The sequence below is a fragment of the Ammospiza nelsoni genome, chromosome 10, assembly GCF_027579445.1.
Source record: "Ammospiza nelsoni isolate bAmmNel1 chromosome 10, bAmmNel1.pri, whole genome shotgun sequence".
NCBI lineage: Eukaryota > Metazoa > Chordata > Aves > Passeriformes > Passerellidae > Ammospiza > Ammospiza nelsoni.
The window spans coordinates 15678645-15692923 of record NC_080642.1 but is presented as its reverse complement, the minus strand read 5'-3'; the positions used below and the strand labels follow the sequence as shown (position 1 = coordinate 15692923).

Genomic DNA, 14279 nt, shown 5'->3' with positions numbered 1-14279 from the left:
AAATAATTTCCTCTTCACAAAGTGTATCTGAATGTGCTGGATCTATAAATTTTAAATAACACCATTCATTTTCAAAGTGTAAAGGCAAATTATGCACCCAGTTGGGGGTGATGGAAGGGAACAAATCAGTTCAGTGAGTGGCTGTGGAAGTTGAACCAAACTTTTGTCCAGTCACATAGGGCATTAGAAGACTTTTAACATGGCCTTATAGTAATTTGTTTCGTGAAAAAAATGATTTCTTACAAATAATTGCATGTTATTTTTTGCCTACCAGCAGCAACGTTTGGTACTGCATCCATGAGCATGCCGGCAGGATTTGGAACTCCTGCCTCCTACAGTCTTCCTACTAGTTATAGTGGCAACTTCCAGCAGCCCACGTTCCCAACCCAGGCAGCTTTCCCTCAACAGACTGCTTTTGCTCAGCAGCCAAATGGTAGGTGTGCATGTTTTAGATAACCTTGTCTAAATCAGAAACATGGAGAAAATGCTCTGTCTATAAGTTGGCAATAACAGGTGGATATTTATTTCTACATGAACTTGATAGTAATGTTGATGAAGGGTTCCCACACTGTTCTGGCTCTGTAGATGAGCCTTCTGACTTGGCTGTGTGCAATTGCCTAATTACCAAACTGAAATTTTACCAGAATCCCATTCTAAAATGGTAAGTATTCCCAGGCTTAAAGGGGTTTTAGGCAAGAAGGGCTGTTTGGAAATGTTTGCAACATACTATTACACCTCCTCTAACTTCATAGAACACAGGCAAGAGAAAATCGGAAAGCATTTTATCCCTGAATTTATATGATATAACATTGAAAAAGGTGCATATGTAGAAATTGGAGATTGGTGAGTTGTGAACAGTTGATAACAAACAAAAAACCAAAAAGCTCAGCCACAGTGTTTGACACTTGCATTCCTGATCATGTTTAAGTAGGATCAGTCCTGCTGATTCTGCAGTTCAAACTTACACTTAATTTTGGCTGGGAGCTGCAGCAAAGAACTCTTTGAACATTGTTTACTAGTATTAATATTATTTTGCTTTTCTTTCCAAGGAGCAGGTTTTGCTACATTTGGGCAAGCAAAGCCTGTAGTAACTCCTTTTGGACAAGTTGCAGCTGTTGGAGTATCTAGTAACCCTTTTATGGTGAGTTGTTGCATGTCAGTGACTTCTGTATGTCCAAAGAAGAATAGTCTGTAACACTTAATTTAGAGATAGACAAATATTAGGAAGTTTTATTGCTTTTTATAATGGAGGGAAGCATGTGACTTTCCTAACTGCAGCTCACTATTTGAATTTATGCCATTTGTAAGGATGTTCAGACAAAGCAGAAGTACTTTCATACATGTTCCCAGAGTAGTGTTATTCCAGAGAAGCAGCAGAAAGCAGATTGCAATATAAAACAGAAGTACTCCCCAGCAGATTATTTTTTTAAAATATATTCTGCATTTATTATTTACAGTATGGAAAAAATAATCTTAAAATTCTTGCCTTATTTTTCTTTGTTCCTTTTCCCCCAGGCTGGTGCACCAACAGGACAATTTCCAACAGGAAGCTCATCAACCAATCCTTTCTTATAGCCTTATAGACACTTTACCCAAAAGAACTCTTATGTGGTCACATAACATCTCTGCGCCTCTTGCACTGTTGTCTTGTTTCACTGATATTAGCTTTAAACACAAAAGAAGTCTTTAAGAAGTAAAAATAAAAGCCTGCATTGTGTACCTTTAAAAAGTTTCAAAAAGGAAAAAAAAAAAAACACCACCCGACACAAAAAGCAAGAAAAGCAACCCCCCACGAGGTAATAAGGTGCAAAACAGAGGGCTGTGGTAACATCCTTGAACCTGTGAAGTGGCAGGTACAAAGTAGCGGTATCATGTGTATTACAATTGGCTAATAAGTTATTGCAGATACCACACTCATTATGCTGCAGTACTGTACATATTTTTCTTAGAAAATAGCTATTTGTGCATATCAGTATTTGTAACTTTAACACATTGTTATGTGAAAATGTTACTGGGGAATAGATCAGCCACTTTAAGGTGCTGTTGTATCTCTTGGAATGAATGAGCTGCATCATTTTAACCATTGGTATTGGAAGTCACGAAGTTAAATTGAAGGTTTGTTCATTTCTCAAAATGTTTTCCTTTCCTAAGAGCTCTTCTATTTATACATGCCTAAATCTCTAATGTTAGAGGGATACCTGTCTGCATAATAAAGCTGATCATGTTTTGCTACAGTTTGCAGGTGAAAAAATAAATATTAGAAAAAAACCCCTGTGTAGCATTATTTCTGTGCAGTAACATGTACTGGATGAAAATGTGCACACTGTGTCTTGTATACAGATGAAGTGTCCAAAGCAGTGTGTTTAAAGGTGAGCTAAGCCTAAAATTTTCACATCCTCACTTGGATGTTTCTTTTTGCCCTTGTGATGAAGCTCACTGTTCTAGCTCAAGTGAAGTGACCTGTCACACAGGAGAGTGTTAGGTGAGGTTTGGATTGTTTGCATAGAGTGTGTCATGAAGGACACTGGAAGCACTGGGAAGGGTAGTTATTGGAGAGGAGGTTTGCAGCAAAGGACACCTTATTATGGGTAACTAATGACAGGCCTTAGTTGTGCTCTGAACAGAGTGTGTAACAGCAGGCCAAGGGACCACAGATGTAACAGCCCTCTCTTTATTAAAAACTGATACCTATCAGTAAGAGCTCCTGTGGAATATTAAATTTATTTTTTTAATTTACAGAAATATTTTGTGCCATTCTACAGTGAAACTTGTAGGGGGAAAATGTCTGGCTTTGTCTTCCTCTGTAACAGTGATAAGATTCAAGGAAAATATAACTGCATCAAAGTAGTTGGTGTTTTAAACAGACGTAAATTTGGCTACAGTTCAAGTGTAATACTGGAACTAAGCAAATAATGTAAGTATATTGTGAATACATAAACTGCAAGCTTAAAGGTTTCTGACCAGCTGGAGAATAAAATTCTAACAGATTTTAGGATAATAGGAATAAATAAGGTGAGATTGACTTTTTTTAAAAAGAACATGCGAGTCCATTTGAGATAAACATGAAAATTCTTCAAGGTAACACATTTCACTTGTAACTGACTGCCTGAATGTTGGCTAGGTTTTTCTAGGGCATCTGAAAGGTTTGACCTCTGCTTGTAAAAACATTTGTGCTGATGTTTTTGACTTTTGTTGCCTGCCTGTGGGGATTGTAATTTCTTTTTGGTTTTGTTTTTTAAACTTTGGAGATACCAAGCTGGAGACAGGCAACTCATAAAGCATACTGCAAGTTTTCTGAACTTAAATGTCTGGTTTTGTCCTGTTGGTATATTTAAAACAGGCTTGAAGGCTCTCTTTTGTTTCTGATGGAGACTGCTTAACAGTGTGGTGTTCAGTTCCCAACATCCTCTGAGGAATTCACTGAAGAAATCCCCAGCAACTGGAGGTTTGCAGGGTATTAGTAACACCCTTACTCTCACCACTGTATTTTAGCACAGTGTAAATAGTTGTAGCTCTCCCTGTTCCCCAGCCTTGGCTGTTTTGGATAGTATGAGGTAAATGCAGTAGAGAGTGGAGAACTGCAAGGGTTCAGCTGGGCTTGTGGAGTACTTAAAAATGCCTAGTGCAGAGAACTGGACCGAATCAAAGACATGTCTTGTCAATGAGATGAAAAGTGTTATGAAAGAGCAACAATTCTGTGCCTTCTTCACTTACAGTGGTGTGAATTAGGCTTTGGGCAAGGGCTAATGATATCAGCATCTATAGAGATTATTCTAATCCAAATATTACTGCTGAGATACTGAAACTGATTGAAGTATGCAAGGCATGTAGTTTAGAATATGCTGTAGAAGTCTTTATTTTTCATAACTGACTTATGACAGATAAAAGGTTTGCAACTTTGACTACACACAAGCACACATCTTTAGTCTGTGTTCACAGATTTTAGATTTGTCCAATTCCAGATAAGCTGAAGATCTTGTATTGTTTTGAATCTTCTGTATATTGAGCATTAACTGGCACCACTGGTGTTTAGTTGTTTAGGTTTTAAAATAGCTTTATTTACAAAATTAATTTTTCACCCCTGATTTTAAATGTTTTTTATCATGGAGATCTCTGCAGTTATTCCCTTAATTGTTCATGCAAATAGCATAGTTGCCTAAAAGCTGTATTTTTGTGTTTTAGCATCAAAGCACTTCACTTGATAACTCTAGGCCCCTTATACAGAAGTTAATATGGAGACCTCTTAATTAGACTTCAGTCCTAAACATCAGCTGTTACAAGTGTAAGAAGATGCTACACTTGCAGGACCATCCTGAGCTCTGTAAGGCAAATGTGATGTCCAGTTGAAAAAGCCTTGAAGTTTTCCAAAGGCTTCTGTGACAAATTATCTGACAAGTCATTGTATGGTTCAACTGCTTTAGATTGCCTGGGCATGTTTGATGGTCTTCTGTCAGTGAATAAATTGCTTTAAATTGAAATACTCAGTAGAAGGCAAAGTCCAGGAATTCTGTGAGTTCCTCTGGTGTGAGGTTCAGGTATTTGTATGTCCTTGTGCTCACTGAGCCTTAATAGAAATTTGTATGTCAGATCACTAAACTTGAATTAGAAGACTGTTTGAGGAATGTTTGTATTAAACTTTTGGTGAAGAAAATGGAGCAAATGCATCATTCTGCATTTGACAAAGCTCTCTGTGCAGTAGGCTCATGAACAGCTTGCTTCAACCTGGACCAGTTTTCCTTGATTGAATGTTACATTCCTCTTGATTTCTTGTCCAGATGACGGAGCTTTCTGCATTGTTGCTTGTAACCATTGCTTTTGTCTTGGTTGTTAAGGGGCAGTGCTTTCAGCAGCCACACTTGTATTTCTGCATTTGATGGAAATTATGGTGTACACGCTTCTGATCAGGAAAATTCCAGTTATGACTGCGAAGTAGCTGCCATAAATGAGAAACTGGGAAATGGAGGGTGGGGAGGGAGAAGAGTAGTTATCTAACAGGAAAAACAGTTTTTGACTCTAAGGGGTGTCTCTCTATTGCTGCCTTCCCTTCCCTGTCACATGTGCCCAGAATGACCCCATCTTGAGAGGATTCAAGAAGTCTGGACTGCTTGACTTTACACTATAGAAATTCTGTGGTTGTAAAAGGGGGAGACAAGGTTCTGATATGTCCTTCCCCACCTCAGTAAGGGAGGACAGCTGTCTTGCACTTTGTCTTTTTTCTGGAAACGTGAAACCTAGAGTCTTAGACTCATTTTGTGTCTCTGTTTAAACTAATTTTAGAAATTTAATGGGGAACTGCAATGAGTTAATTTCCAGAATTACAGTAACTTTAAAGGTGTGTCCACTGGAACTATGTAACTTAGAATTACCCTAATAATAGACCTATAGGTTGTCTTTCAACTGGCTTCCTGCTTCTGGTTAGGGTATTTTGACTATAAACTTGTGAATAGTAAGCCTTGAATTGGAAGAATACCCAAAGTAATAGGTGGTCACCTTTGCCCTCTGTTTTGTGAACACAGAATATTTTCCAGTCATCCCAGTATTGGGAGGCCTAGAGGACAAGCAGGTTGTAGTAGTTCAAGCCAGTTCACTTTAAATGAGCCATTTTCCAGGTGAGTAACTGTCCTGAGCTTGCACATTACCACAGGCTAATCTTGGAGTAGAACCTGCTTTTGAAGGAGAGTAGGGGAACTAAGCAGTGGGACTCAGTGGCTTACCTGAGTGCTGATATCCAGTCCCAGACCTCCTGAATCTACTACAACAACAGTTAAAATTGTCTGAATCACAAGTGCAACAAAGTTGTTGAAGCCAAACATCAAAGCATAACGCTCCATGCTGAGGTTGATAGCAATCTGAAACCTGACAATGAATGCATATGTTCACAAAACTGTGGAGAACAAGGACGGGTGGATGCACTTATGGGAACAGTTTAATGGGCACAGTGCACTCTTCAAAGTACAAGATCACTTTAATCTTGGCTATTAAGCTTTATCAGCTTCATTTTGACAGAAATATTTTTGGTTTTTCTGGCTTTGTGACTTTTGTGCATCTTATTTACCCTTGAGTGAATATTTTTGCTAAATACCTGTGTATATTCACTGGATCATTTTGAGAACACTCATGCATTGGTTAGTGAATGGCCAAGTGCAGAAGCTACCTTGTTCTCACTTGGAGTGTACTATTGTAATGGTTAGGTCATATAATTTAACCCAGTTTTATACAGGCTAGTAACAGTATATGCTGCTGTCATAACCTGTTTGTATTTATACCTAGGGAAACGTCCAGTAAAATTTTGATAAATATAAAAATTTGACAGTGATTTAAATCCAATTTAGTTAGAAGAGTTGTGTGTTGTACTTACGTGGCTATTGTTATAAGAAGCATATAGCAAGCTTTAAATGCAAGGTAACCAGCATAACATGCCCAGATGTTGTCAGTGAAGTGCATAAGAAGCAGAGAACCACTATCCAGTGCAGAGAAAATTCCCAAAGCCAGTTCTCCAGAGAGATCCCAGTTTACTTTGACATATCCAACTGCCATGGATGTTGCTGAACCTAAAAATTGAAAAGTAGTAATTAAAACTTGGAAACATTATCATTGAGAGCCGTTGCATAACTGTCATTGGATCATGCCAGGAGCTCTTCAGTCTTGCTCACAGTGGACTTTGGTAATGGTATGGATCATATTTCTTGTTAGGGATGTGGGAGTCTTCTGTTATTTGGATGTTTTCTTCCTTGTTTAGACCTTTCACTGCCTGAAGTGCTCTGGGAAAGTGCCTCATGCCTAAGGCTGGAGGCAGCAGTGCACTATCTATTGTGGCTCTGTTTTTAGACAACTATGAGCAAAGAGAAGAACAATCCCACCAAGCATTTTCTGTCAAAATATGTATAATGAGTTTAGTTACTTCATGTGAAGTTCTTTATGGAAAGAAAATCTTAGCACTTTATGCCTTTTTTGTTTTACTGGAAGTGTATTTACAGGTTCGGATGAAAAGCCTTATGAAACTGCATTTGTCAATGTCCTATTGGCCATCACATGTTAAAACCCTTACTCGAGTCAATTACAGTGTAGCAAACCCCATGTTCTCAGGTGGGCTAGCAGAAAAACTGGACTTTTTTTGCTGGTTATATGTATTCTTCATCAGAATTCCAGAAACTGGAGCAAACCAATCCCTTTGGTCCATCCCTGCCGTGAGCAGTGGTTCCCAGTGGTTAGTGTGTTCTGTAACCATGAGCACTGGTTCCCAGTGCTGTGAGTGTCTTCTGTACTCTGAAGGTGTGTCAAATGCCAAGTAAGGGCAAGAAAGACTTTGGGAACTCTGTTCAAAGCAGTAGTCAGAAGTTCTGGAGTAGCTTCAGTAAAATGGAATTTCAGGCTGATTGCAGGGAGGAAAAGTAACCTGACAATTGCCTGTAGCAGTGTGGGATACAGCTCCTGGAATATAGGGAGAGACAGCTGTGTAAATGGGAGCTCCATAAGGAGGCTGTATTGGTGCTGTACAGCCATGTAAATGAAGTTTCACTTTACCCATACCCTTCTGTGGCTAAAGAGAAATGGAATTTGGGTGGACCAGGTAAATAATGAGAAGCAGAATGGCTGAGGTTGGAAGATACGGAGGTCACATGGCCCTGTTAAAAGCTGCCAGCTAAAGGAAGCTGCTCAGGATTGTGCCTAGGTTTTGACTCTAGGATGGAGAGTCCACATCTCTGGCCAACCTGTTCCTGTTTAAAATCACCCTTGGAATAAAAATGTTTCTCTGTGTTTAAGTGGAACTTTGCTTGATTTTGTGACCCTTGATTCTTGTCCTGGCACTGGCCACCACTGGGAAAAGCATGGTTCCAGCCTCTTGGCTCCTCCCCTTTAAGTCTCTATGCACATTAATAAGATTACTTGGTTTTCAAGGGTAAACAATTACAGTGCTCTCAGCCTTGTCACATCACAGAAATGGTTTCACAAAATATTCTAACTTGGAAGGGACCCACAAGGACCATCAAGTCAAACACTGAAGAGAATGGCCCATACAGGCGTTGAGTACAACCCCTTAGTTGTGGCAAACATGCCAGTCAGGACACAGATGTATTCAGGATATTTGTTGAGGAGCACTAAGACTGGAATGATTTTTAATCCAGTGTCTAAATAGACATTTTCACAGTATGCTCTGAGTAATACTTAGAGGAGTGTATCTGTTAACATGTTCTTTTAATTCTTAAACCAGCCAGCTTAAGGTGTATTTGAAGGAGGAATATGGAAGATATCATTGCACAGTTTTAATGTGCTTACTTAAGGTTAAAGACGTGGTCTAAACAGAGCAGTAATCTTAAAACATTTTGGCAGAATGAGTCTCCTCTAAGAAGGAAAAGCTTATTTATATATGTTTTTAAGACTAATTTTGAAGAGCCCACTGTAAAAGTTTATAGTAAAATCATGCTTTGCACACTATTTATCTCTGTCTGTTTACTTAGCTCTCATAGGAGGTGGAAAGGTACCAAACACATTTCTGAAGAGTCCGTCAGCACAGGATGGGTTACAAGTACCTGCTAATGATTGCTTACCCAAAAAGGTTGCTATGGCTTCCACAGCTCCGTTGTACACTGCGGAGGTGTGCGAGGGGGCTCGCAAGTCCCACAGCACCTGGACATAATTCACCACCTGGTTGAAGCCGGCCGTGGCCAGAGCCCACCACAGGGACCAGCAGAGGAGCTTGCGGGAGCCGTAGCAGTGCCTCAGGTCCCTGCCCAGCTGCAGCAGCACGCCCAGCAGGTGCCTGTGGGGCCCGGCACTGCCGGCCTGGGGCTGGGGGCTCGGGGCCCCGGCAGCAGCAGCAGGGCTCCTTTCCTCTTGGCAGCTCTGGGGCCTGGGGGCAGTGCCCACGGCCAGCCCTTTGCCAGGCTCTGGCACAGGCTCAGGGGCATCTTTCCTGTGGAAGAACATGCTCCTCTGGGGCATGGGCAGGAAGAGCGCGCACACGAACGCCAAGGACACGGAAGCCAAGCTGATGGCGTTGAGGTGGAAGTAGGAGACGCCTGCTAAGGACACCAGCAGCTGTCCCAGCACGGCGGCCACGGTGGCTGCCACCAGAGTGACGCTCCTGCAGTAGCTGGTGACCCTCTGGTAGTGTTGGCTGCTGACCACGCTGTAGATGTAGGCGTAATAGGCCACCTCGGTGGCTGTGACCATGCCATAGAAGAATTCCACCAGCTGCATGGCCACCACTCCATGTGCAAAGAGCAGCAGCAGCCACGTGACGATGAGGCTGAGGCCCTGCAGGAGGAGGACGGGCTTGTAGCGCACGTAATCTGTGAGCAGGAACACTGGGAAAAGGAGAGCCAGGTAGGAGTATGTCCAGACTGGAAAAATCTGGTTGGTAACCTAGAACACAATGAAAGAGGAGATGTTAAACAAACAAAACAGCCCCAACCCCCCATGTGTTTGAAATACCCTCTTGGATGGTTTTTGATGGTGTTACTGCTGAAATGACATAGTTTTGATGATATGAAACATTGGAATGTGTGAACAGTGCAGGCTTAAACTGCTTTTAGTTACCTCACTGTGACTTCACTATGTAAGGACTAAAGACAGTGACGTTATGCTCCACTAAAGAAACAGATTGGCTTAAAAAGTAATTCCAGTAAAGGCCTATGAAGAAGGCACCTTTTGATGTTCAACTGTTTAAAGCAATTACGACTTTGTGTCTGATGTCTCTCTGGTTTCAAATCCTATTCCCTCCAGTATCTGAAAATGAAGGCTTGTTTTAACGTGTATACCTTTGGTCACGTCTTTCCCTTGTTAGGTAGAGATAAAAAAAAGTATGTGCTTCTTACAAAGGGGAATTGGAACAGCACAGAATGTGTAACTGCTACTAGCGTACAGCACCTTTTATGTTTTTTTCTGATTTAAAGTAAATTTGAAGAAGTCTTCCAGTAAGTTTCAGATGGAGTTCAATACATAGATGCCCTGTGAAGAAATTCTTTCTCTTTTTTTCTAAAACTTCTGATTTTGAGTTGGAAGGTGCTGTTTGTGGTTGCCACTAAAGCTCAGTGCTTGCCCAGGCAGTTTGGGCACACCTGGGGCAGGTATCATTATAGATGCACATCGCAAAGCACCCTTCTTCTGTGACTCTTAAGTTGCCTGTTTTGGACAGGTCTTGCCCAGTAATTGTGGGGCCTGCTAAGGTATCCATTCCTATCTCTTTTTCTCTGCTTAAGCAATTAGACTAGAAAGGAACTGTATCAAATGCTGGAGGAATGTTTTTTACTTCTGAGCAAGTACTGGAATGATTTTGCATAGTGAGCAGCAGGTTCACTGTATCTTTCTGTGTGACTTCTTTTGTTTCTCTGAACTTAGAATTACCTCATTGAATTAACTCACTGGAGGTGAGTTTGGCTGAAAGAGACAATATCTGTACTCTGCTTGATTTTGAGTTAAGGATTCTTGCTGAAATCAGAATTAAGGCACTCTATGATGCTATCTGTGTGATTTATATAAGAAATAATGCTTTCCCTTGTGGTTACAAAACAATATTAAAAGGGGGGAGAAAAAGACTCCCTGACAACCTAAACCACAAATACCTTTTTTCAGCAGAAACCTTGGGTTCACAGTGTGCTGGTGGATTCTGCCTTAACATTTGCTACTGCACATCAGGAATGACTGTTCCTCATATTAGCTGTATGTGGGTGTAGCAAGCCTGTGTTTTCTAATTATACCGTTAGCTCCATGACTCAGCCACGTGTTAACCATGTCCCCTTTTGCTGGGAGGTGTACTCCTGAAGCAGCCAGTGCTGAACACAGCACATAGCAAGGAAGCTTGGAGTGCATGTTTTTTGTCAAAAACCCCCAATTTTTCTGAATGTGGCTTAACCTCCAAAGGTTAATGAATGCATGAAATATAGGAAATAAGCTTACAACTCATAAGGGGAAGGCTGCTTAGCTGGGAAGGCTGCTTAGCTTTCTTATGTTTTGAAATCAATTCTGTCAGTGTAATCAATTCCATGGTAAGTATAAATAAATGTCTCCTCTGGGGTGGAGAGAGGAACTAGCTGACCTGATTTTGCCAAAAATATCAACCATCAAAGGGGTTTCAAAGTTCTGAGAATGTAGGGACTTTAAAATTTGGACCTCCTGCCAAAGAGGTGACTCCCTACTCTTTTCCAAAATCATCTTAAATATGGATCTTTAGATAAAATGCACTTCATCTTCCCTTCAGTTACTGCTGTAAGACCTAATGCTTTAAGCATTTTAGTTACTGCTTAAGTGAATAGTTACATACCTCTTCAGCTGTTAGGTTTTTGTCTGGTCCTGTTAGATAGGGGGTGAGAAAAGATTCTGATGGCCTCATTGTGGTGAAAAATCCATTTGCACAGATGATCACTGTGGGATAAATCCAGCTGTGGTTTACGGCTCCCTTCCAACAATCCATAATCTACCTAAACAAACAAACGAAAAAAAAAAGGTATCAAAGGAAGAATAGGTGCTCTTCACAGTTGGTAAAAATTAATTTTCAAGTTTACATTTTAACTAAACCTACAGTCACTCCCCTGCAGCCATAACCACCAGTGAGGGCTGTGGTGGTGGCATCCAGTGTAACTGGACTTAGGGGGACAGGTGGCAGTGTGACAACCAAGGGCTGCCTGCAGAGGTGGCTCAGATGTCTGGCTGGTGTGCAGATGTTACCAAACCATTGATCTCAAGCTCTCCTGCACTGAGCTGCACTCCTGGATCTCCTCTTGGGCAGGGACACCTCTGGCACGCTCCTGAGGCTGAGATTCTTTGCTGCAACACATTCTTGGTAAGTGATTAACAGCATGCTCAGCCTTGAAACCTTGGCTACATCATATAAAGAACTTATTGCATTTATTGCATAACCCTTTAGATGGAAGCAGTTGACCAAATCTGGGACTAGGAGTGGGTCTAAACTGCAGCCAGGCTCCTCTCTGAGAGGAGTTTAGAGCCCAGTGACTTAGGAGGAGGGTCTCTCTGAAAGTTTTACCTGATCTTGCCATCTCTGCACTAAATCAAGCACACTTTCCTGTTGAGTCTTGTTAAACCACTGTCACATTTACCACTGAACTTTGTTATATTGATAAAGGGCATTGTCACTTCTGTCTCACGAGTGAAGTGCGTGGCTCCACCTGTGCCACATGCCTAAGCCAATGTTCCCTCACTGAACCTGCCTGGCTCCACAGCTGCAGTTTGGAAATGAGCAACTGGATCAAGGTGCACCAGCCCTGGTAAACTCAAAGGCTGTTCATAGTGACGTGCTTAGGGCTCAGTGGCTGTGCTGTAGCAGAAGAATAAAGTTCCATTATAGCCTCATTTCTGAGTGAATGGGTGGGCAAAGTGTGAGATCAAAGCTCATTCTGTATGCTCAAGGAGGTTTTTGTCTGTTGATTTGCAAATCTGTTTGATTTTTTTGTTGACTGATTTTACACAGTGACCATGCAAATGTTCTTGATGGCAATAAAAGTTATCAGGGAGCTCAACCCATTTTGATCCTAGCTTCTTAAAAATGCCTTAACACTCACCATGTTTCTTGCACTCCAGTCATTGGAGAGGGTAAAGAAAGACCCAGAAACTATCTGCTCATGGTACCTGCTCAGACTTAGAATAGAGAACTATTGACTTCACTTTTGAAAGTGATGACCAAAAGGAAAAAGAGGCTTGTTTCTTCAGTGTAGCTGGCAGCAAAAAGAAGTCAAGAAAGATTTGGTTTTTTAAGTTTATTTTACTGCTTTTGTGCTAAAAAGTCAATTTCACTGATCCTGAAATAAGTGAAACAGTGTTTTCAATCATAAGCAAGTTAAAGCAAAGCACTAGCTGATGTCTAATCATGCTGCTACAAGCTGTGTATCTTAAATTGCTGAATTCCACTCTATAGCAGGCACTTTTGAAAAAGTGCTTCTGCTTGCACTGAGATGATATCCATTAAAACTTAGTATAAATCATATGTTATAAAGACAATATTTGTGTGACCTCAGAGGAATGTTAGAAAAAGCAGCCCTAACCTTGTAACTTGCTTTTTAAAAATTGTCTCTGTCATCTTTCTCCTACAAATAATTGTAACTACAATTTAGTCTCTAGTATCTTTAACTCAAGCCCTTATTTGAAATGTGATAAAAATATAAAAAATTAAGCCCTGGACTGATCAGCAACATCTCCATAAATCTTGCATCACCTCCAAATGCACTGAGCAAGTGAGTAGCCAGCACACTCCCAAATAAATGATGAATTACCTGTCAAGGCTCTGGCTGTGGAGAATTTCCTGTGGATTCAGGTGCAGTTCTTCCTAGGATGACTTTGTCTTGTAGAGAAGTGAGAAACCACCCTTTCGAGCTGGTGGTAGTCAGATATTTCTGTAACTTTTTCCAAGAAGTTATTTCTAAACTTGAAAATGTTATCAGAATTTAAATAATAATAATAACAGCAACTTGTCATAGTTGTTCTTTCTTGCAGAACTTGTCCATGAAGATTGTAGGGAAAGTGTTCTTTATGCGTTTTGTCAGCAAACTGAGTTCTGTTTTTAAGATAAAACTATAAGATTTAGTGTAGCTAATGATTAATAAGACCTGTTGTGACAAGAAAGCAATGATTGCATTCTTTCTGTTAATAAATACCATTAAAAGCTCTGGTCTCTGATTTATGGAAAGACAGATAGCCAGTTTTAAAATTTGGACTAACTGCCCCTGTCCCGTGCACAGCACAGAGGCCTCTGGGCTCATAGGGCATCTCTGACTGTCCTGGCTCTGCTGGGGCTATGGAAGGTGGGACAGCAAATGCTTCCTACTATTAGTTAGCCTGGAATTACTTCTCTATAGGACAAAGGGATTAAATTCAACTGCTAAATCTAGGTTCTTAGCTAAAAAATTACCAGGCTTGTTTCAGAGAAATGCTGCTGCTTTGCTTTCCTTTACCCATTTTTTTTTTAGACTGTACTGCCTGCATCTTCCAAGGTTCATCAGAGGCTGGAGTTCACCCTGAAACCTGTTGGTAGGATGTGTGTTGACGCTGGGAGCAGAAGCTGAGGCCCTGGCAGGAGAGGCCCTTTGGGAGCTTGACAGAGCCTGGTCTGGTCCTGCAGGTATGGGAGGTTCCCTCAGGGCTGAAATTGGTGCAAGCAGGCAGGAAATGCTCAGGAGAGCTGGACCTGCCTCTGCCCTTCATCTTCCTCCCTGGGCAAGGGCTTTGAGGCAGGGAAAGGACCTTGGGAAGGGAAGGGGCTGAAAGGGCTGCTGGCTCCTGTTCCTCTGGTAGCCCACACAGTGCTTGGGCAGTACCTGCATGTTTTG

The 14279-nt window shown here is 41.2% G+C and overlaps 2 protein-coding genes across 10 annotated transcripts in view; one reads left to right on the top strand and one right to left on the bottom strand.

Moving 5' to 3' along the window:
- Positions 1-1889, top strand: part of AGFG1 (ArfGAP with FG repeats 1) — a 35717-nt gene extending 33828 nt beyond the window's left edge. For 7 of the 9 annotated variants that reach the window (XM_059478999.1, XM_059478990.1, XM_059478997.1 and 4 more), the window contains 3 exons: positions 275-433; positions 1050-1141; positions 1516-1889. In XM_059478999.1, coding sequence (XP_059334982.1) covers positions 275-433; positions 1050-1141; positions 1516-1575 — 311 coding nt within the window. In that variant the 3' untranslated portion in view covers positions 1576-1889. The remainder of the gene's footprint in view (positions 1-274; positions 434-1049; positions 1142-1515) is intronic. The other 2 variants (XM_059478991.1, XM_059478993.1) reach the window with 1 other exon arrangement.
- Positions 1890-3831: 1942 nt separating this feature from the next.
- Positions 3832-14052, bottom strand: LOC132077368 (thiamine transporter 2-like). The gene is made up of 6 exons (XM_059479000.1): positions 13227-14052; positions 11264-11420; positions 8550-9366; positions 6359-6551; positions 5715-5856; positions 3832-4950 (listed from the first exon to the last, which is right to left on the bottom strand). Exons 2-6 carry the CDS (start codon positions 11411-11413, stop codon positions 4828-4830), a joined length of 1425 nt encoding a protein of 474 aa, XP_059334983.1. The 5' UTR covers positions 11414-11420; positions 13227-14052; the 3' UTR covers positions 3832-4827.
- Between the last annotated feature and the right edge of the window lie 227 nt (positions 14053-14279).

Excerpts from the sequence above, each read along its gene's own strand:
- LOC132077368 (XM_059479000.1), bottom strand. The coding sequence starts at position 11,413 with ATGGATTGTTGGAAGGGAGCCGTAAACCACAGCTGGATTTATCCCACA. Across the intron at positions 9,367-11,263 it reads AAAACCTAACAGCTGAAGAG|GTTACCAACCAGATTTTTCC; the intron begins GTATGTAACTAT and ends ATTGTGTTCTAG. Across the intron at positions 5,857-6,358 it reads CTTCTTATAACAATAGCCAC|GTTTCAGATTGCTATCAACC; the intron begins GTAAGTACAACA and ends ATTCATTGTCAG.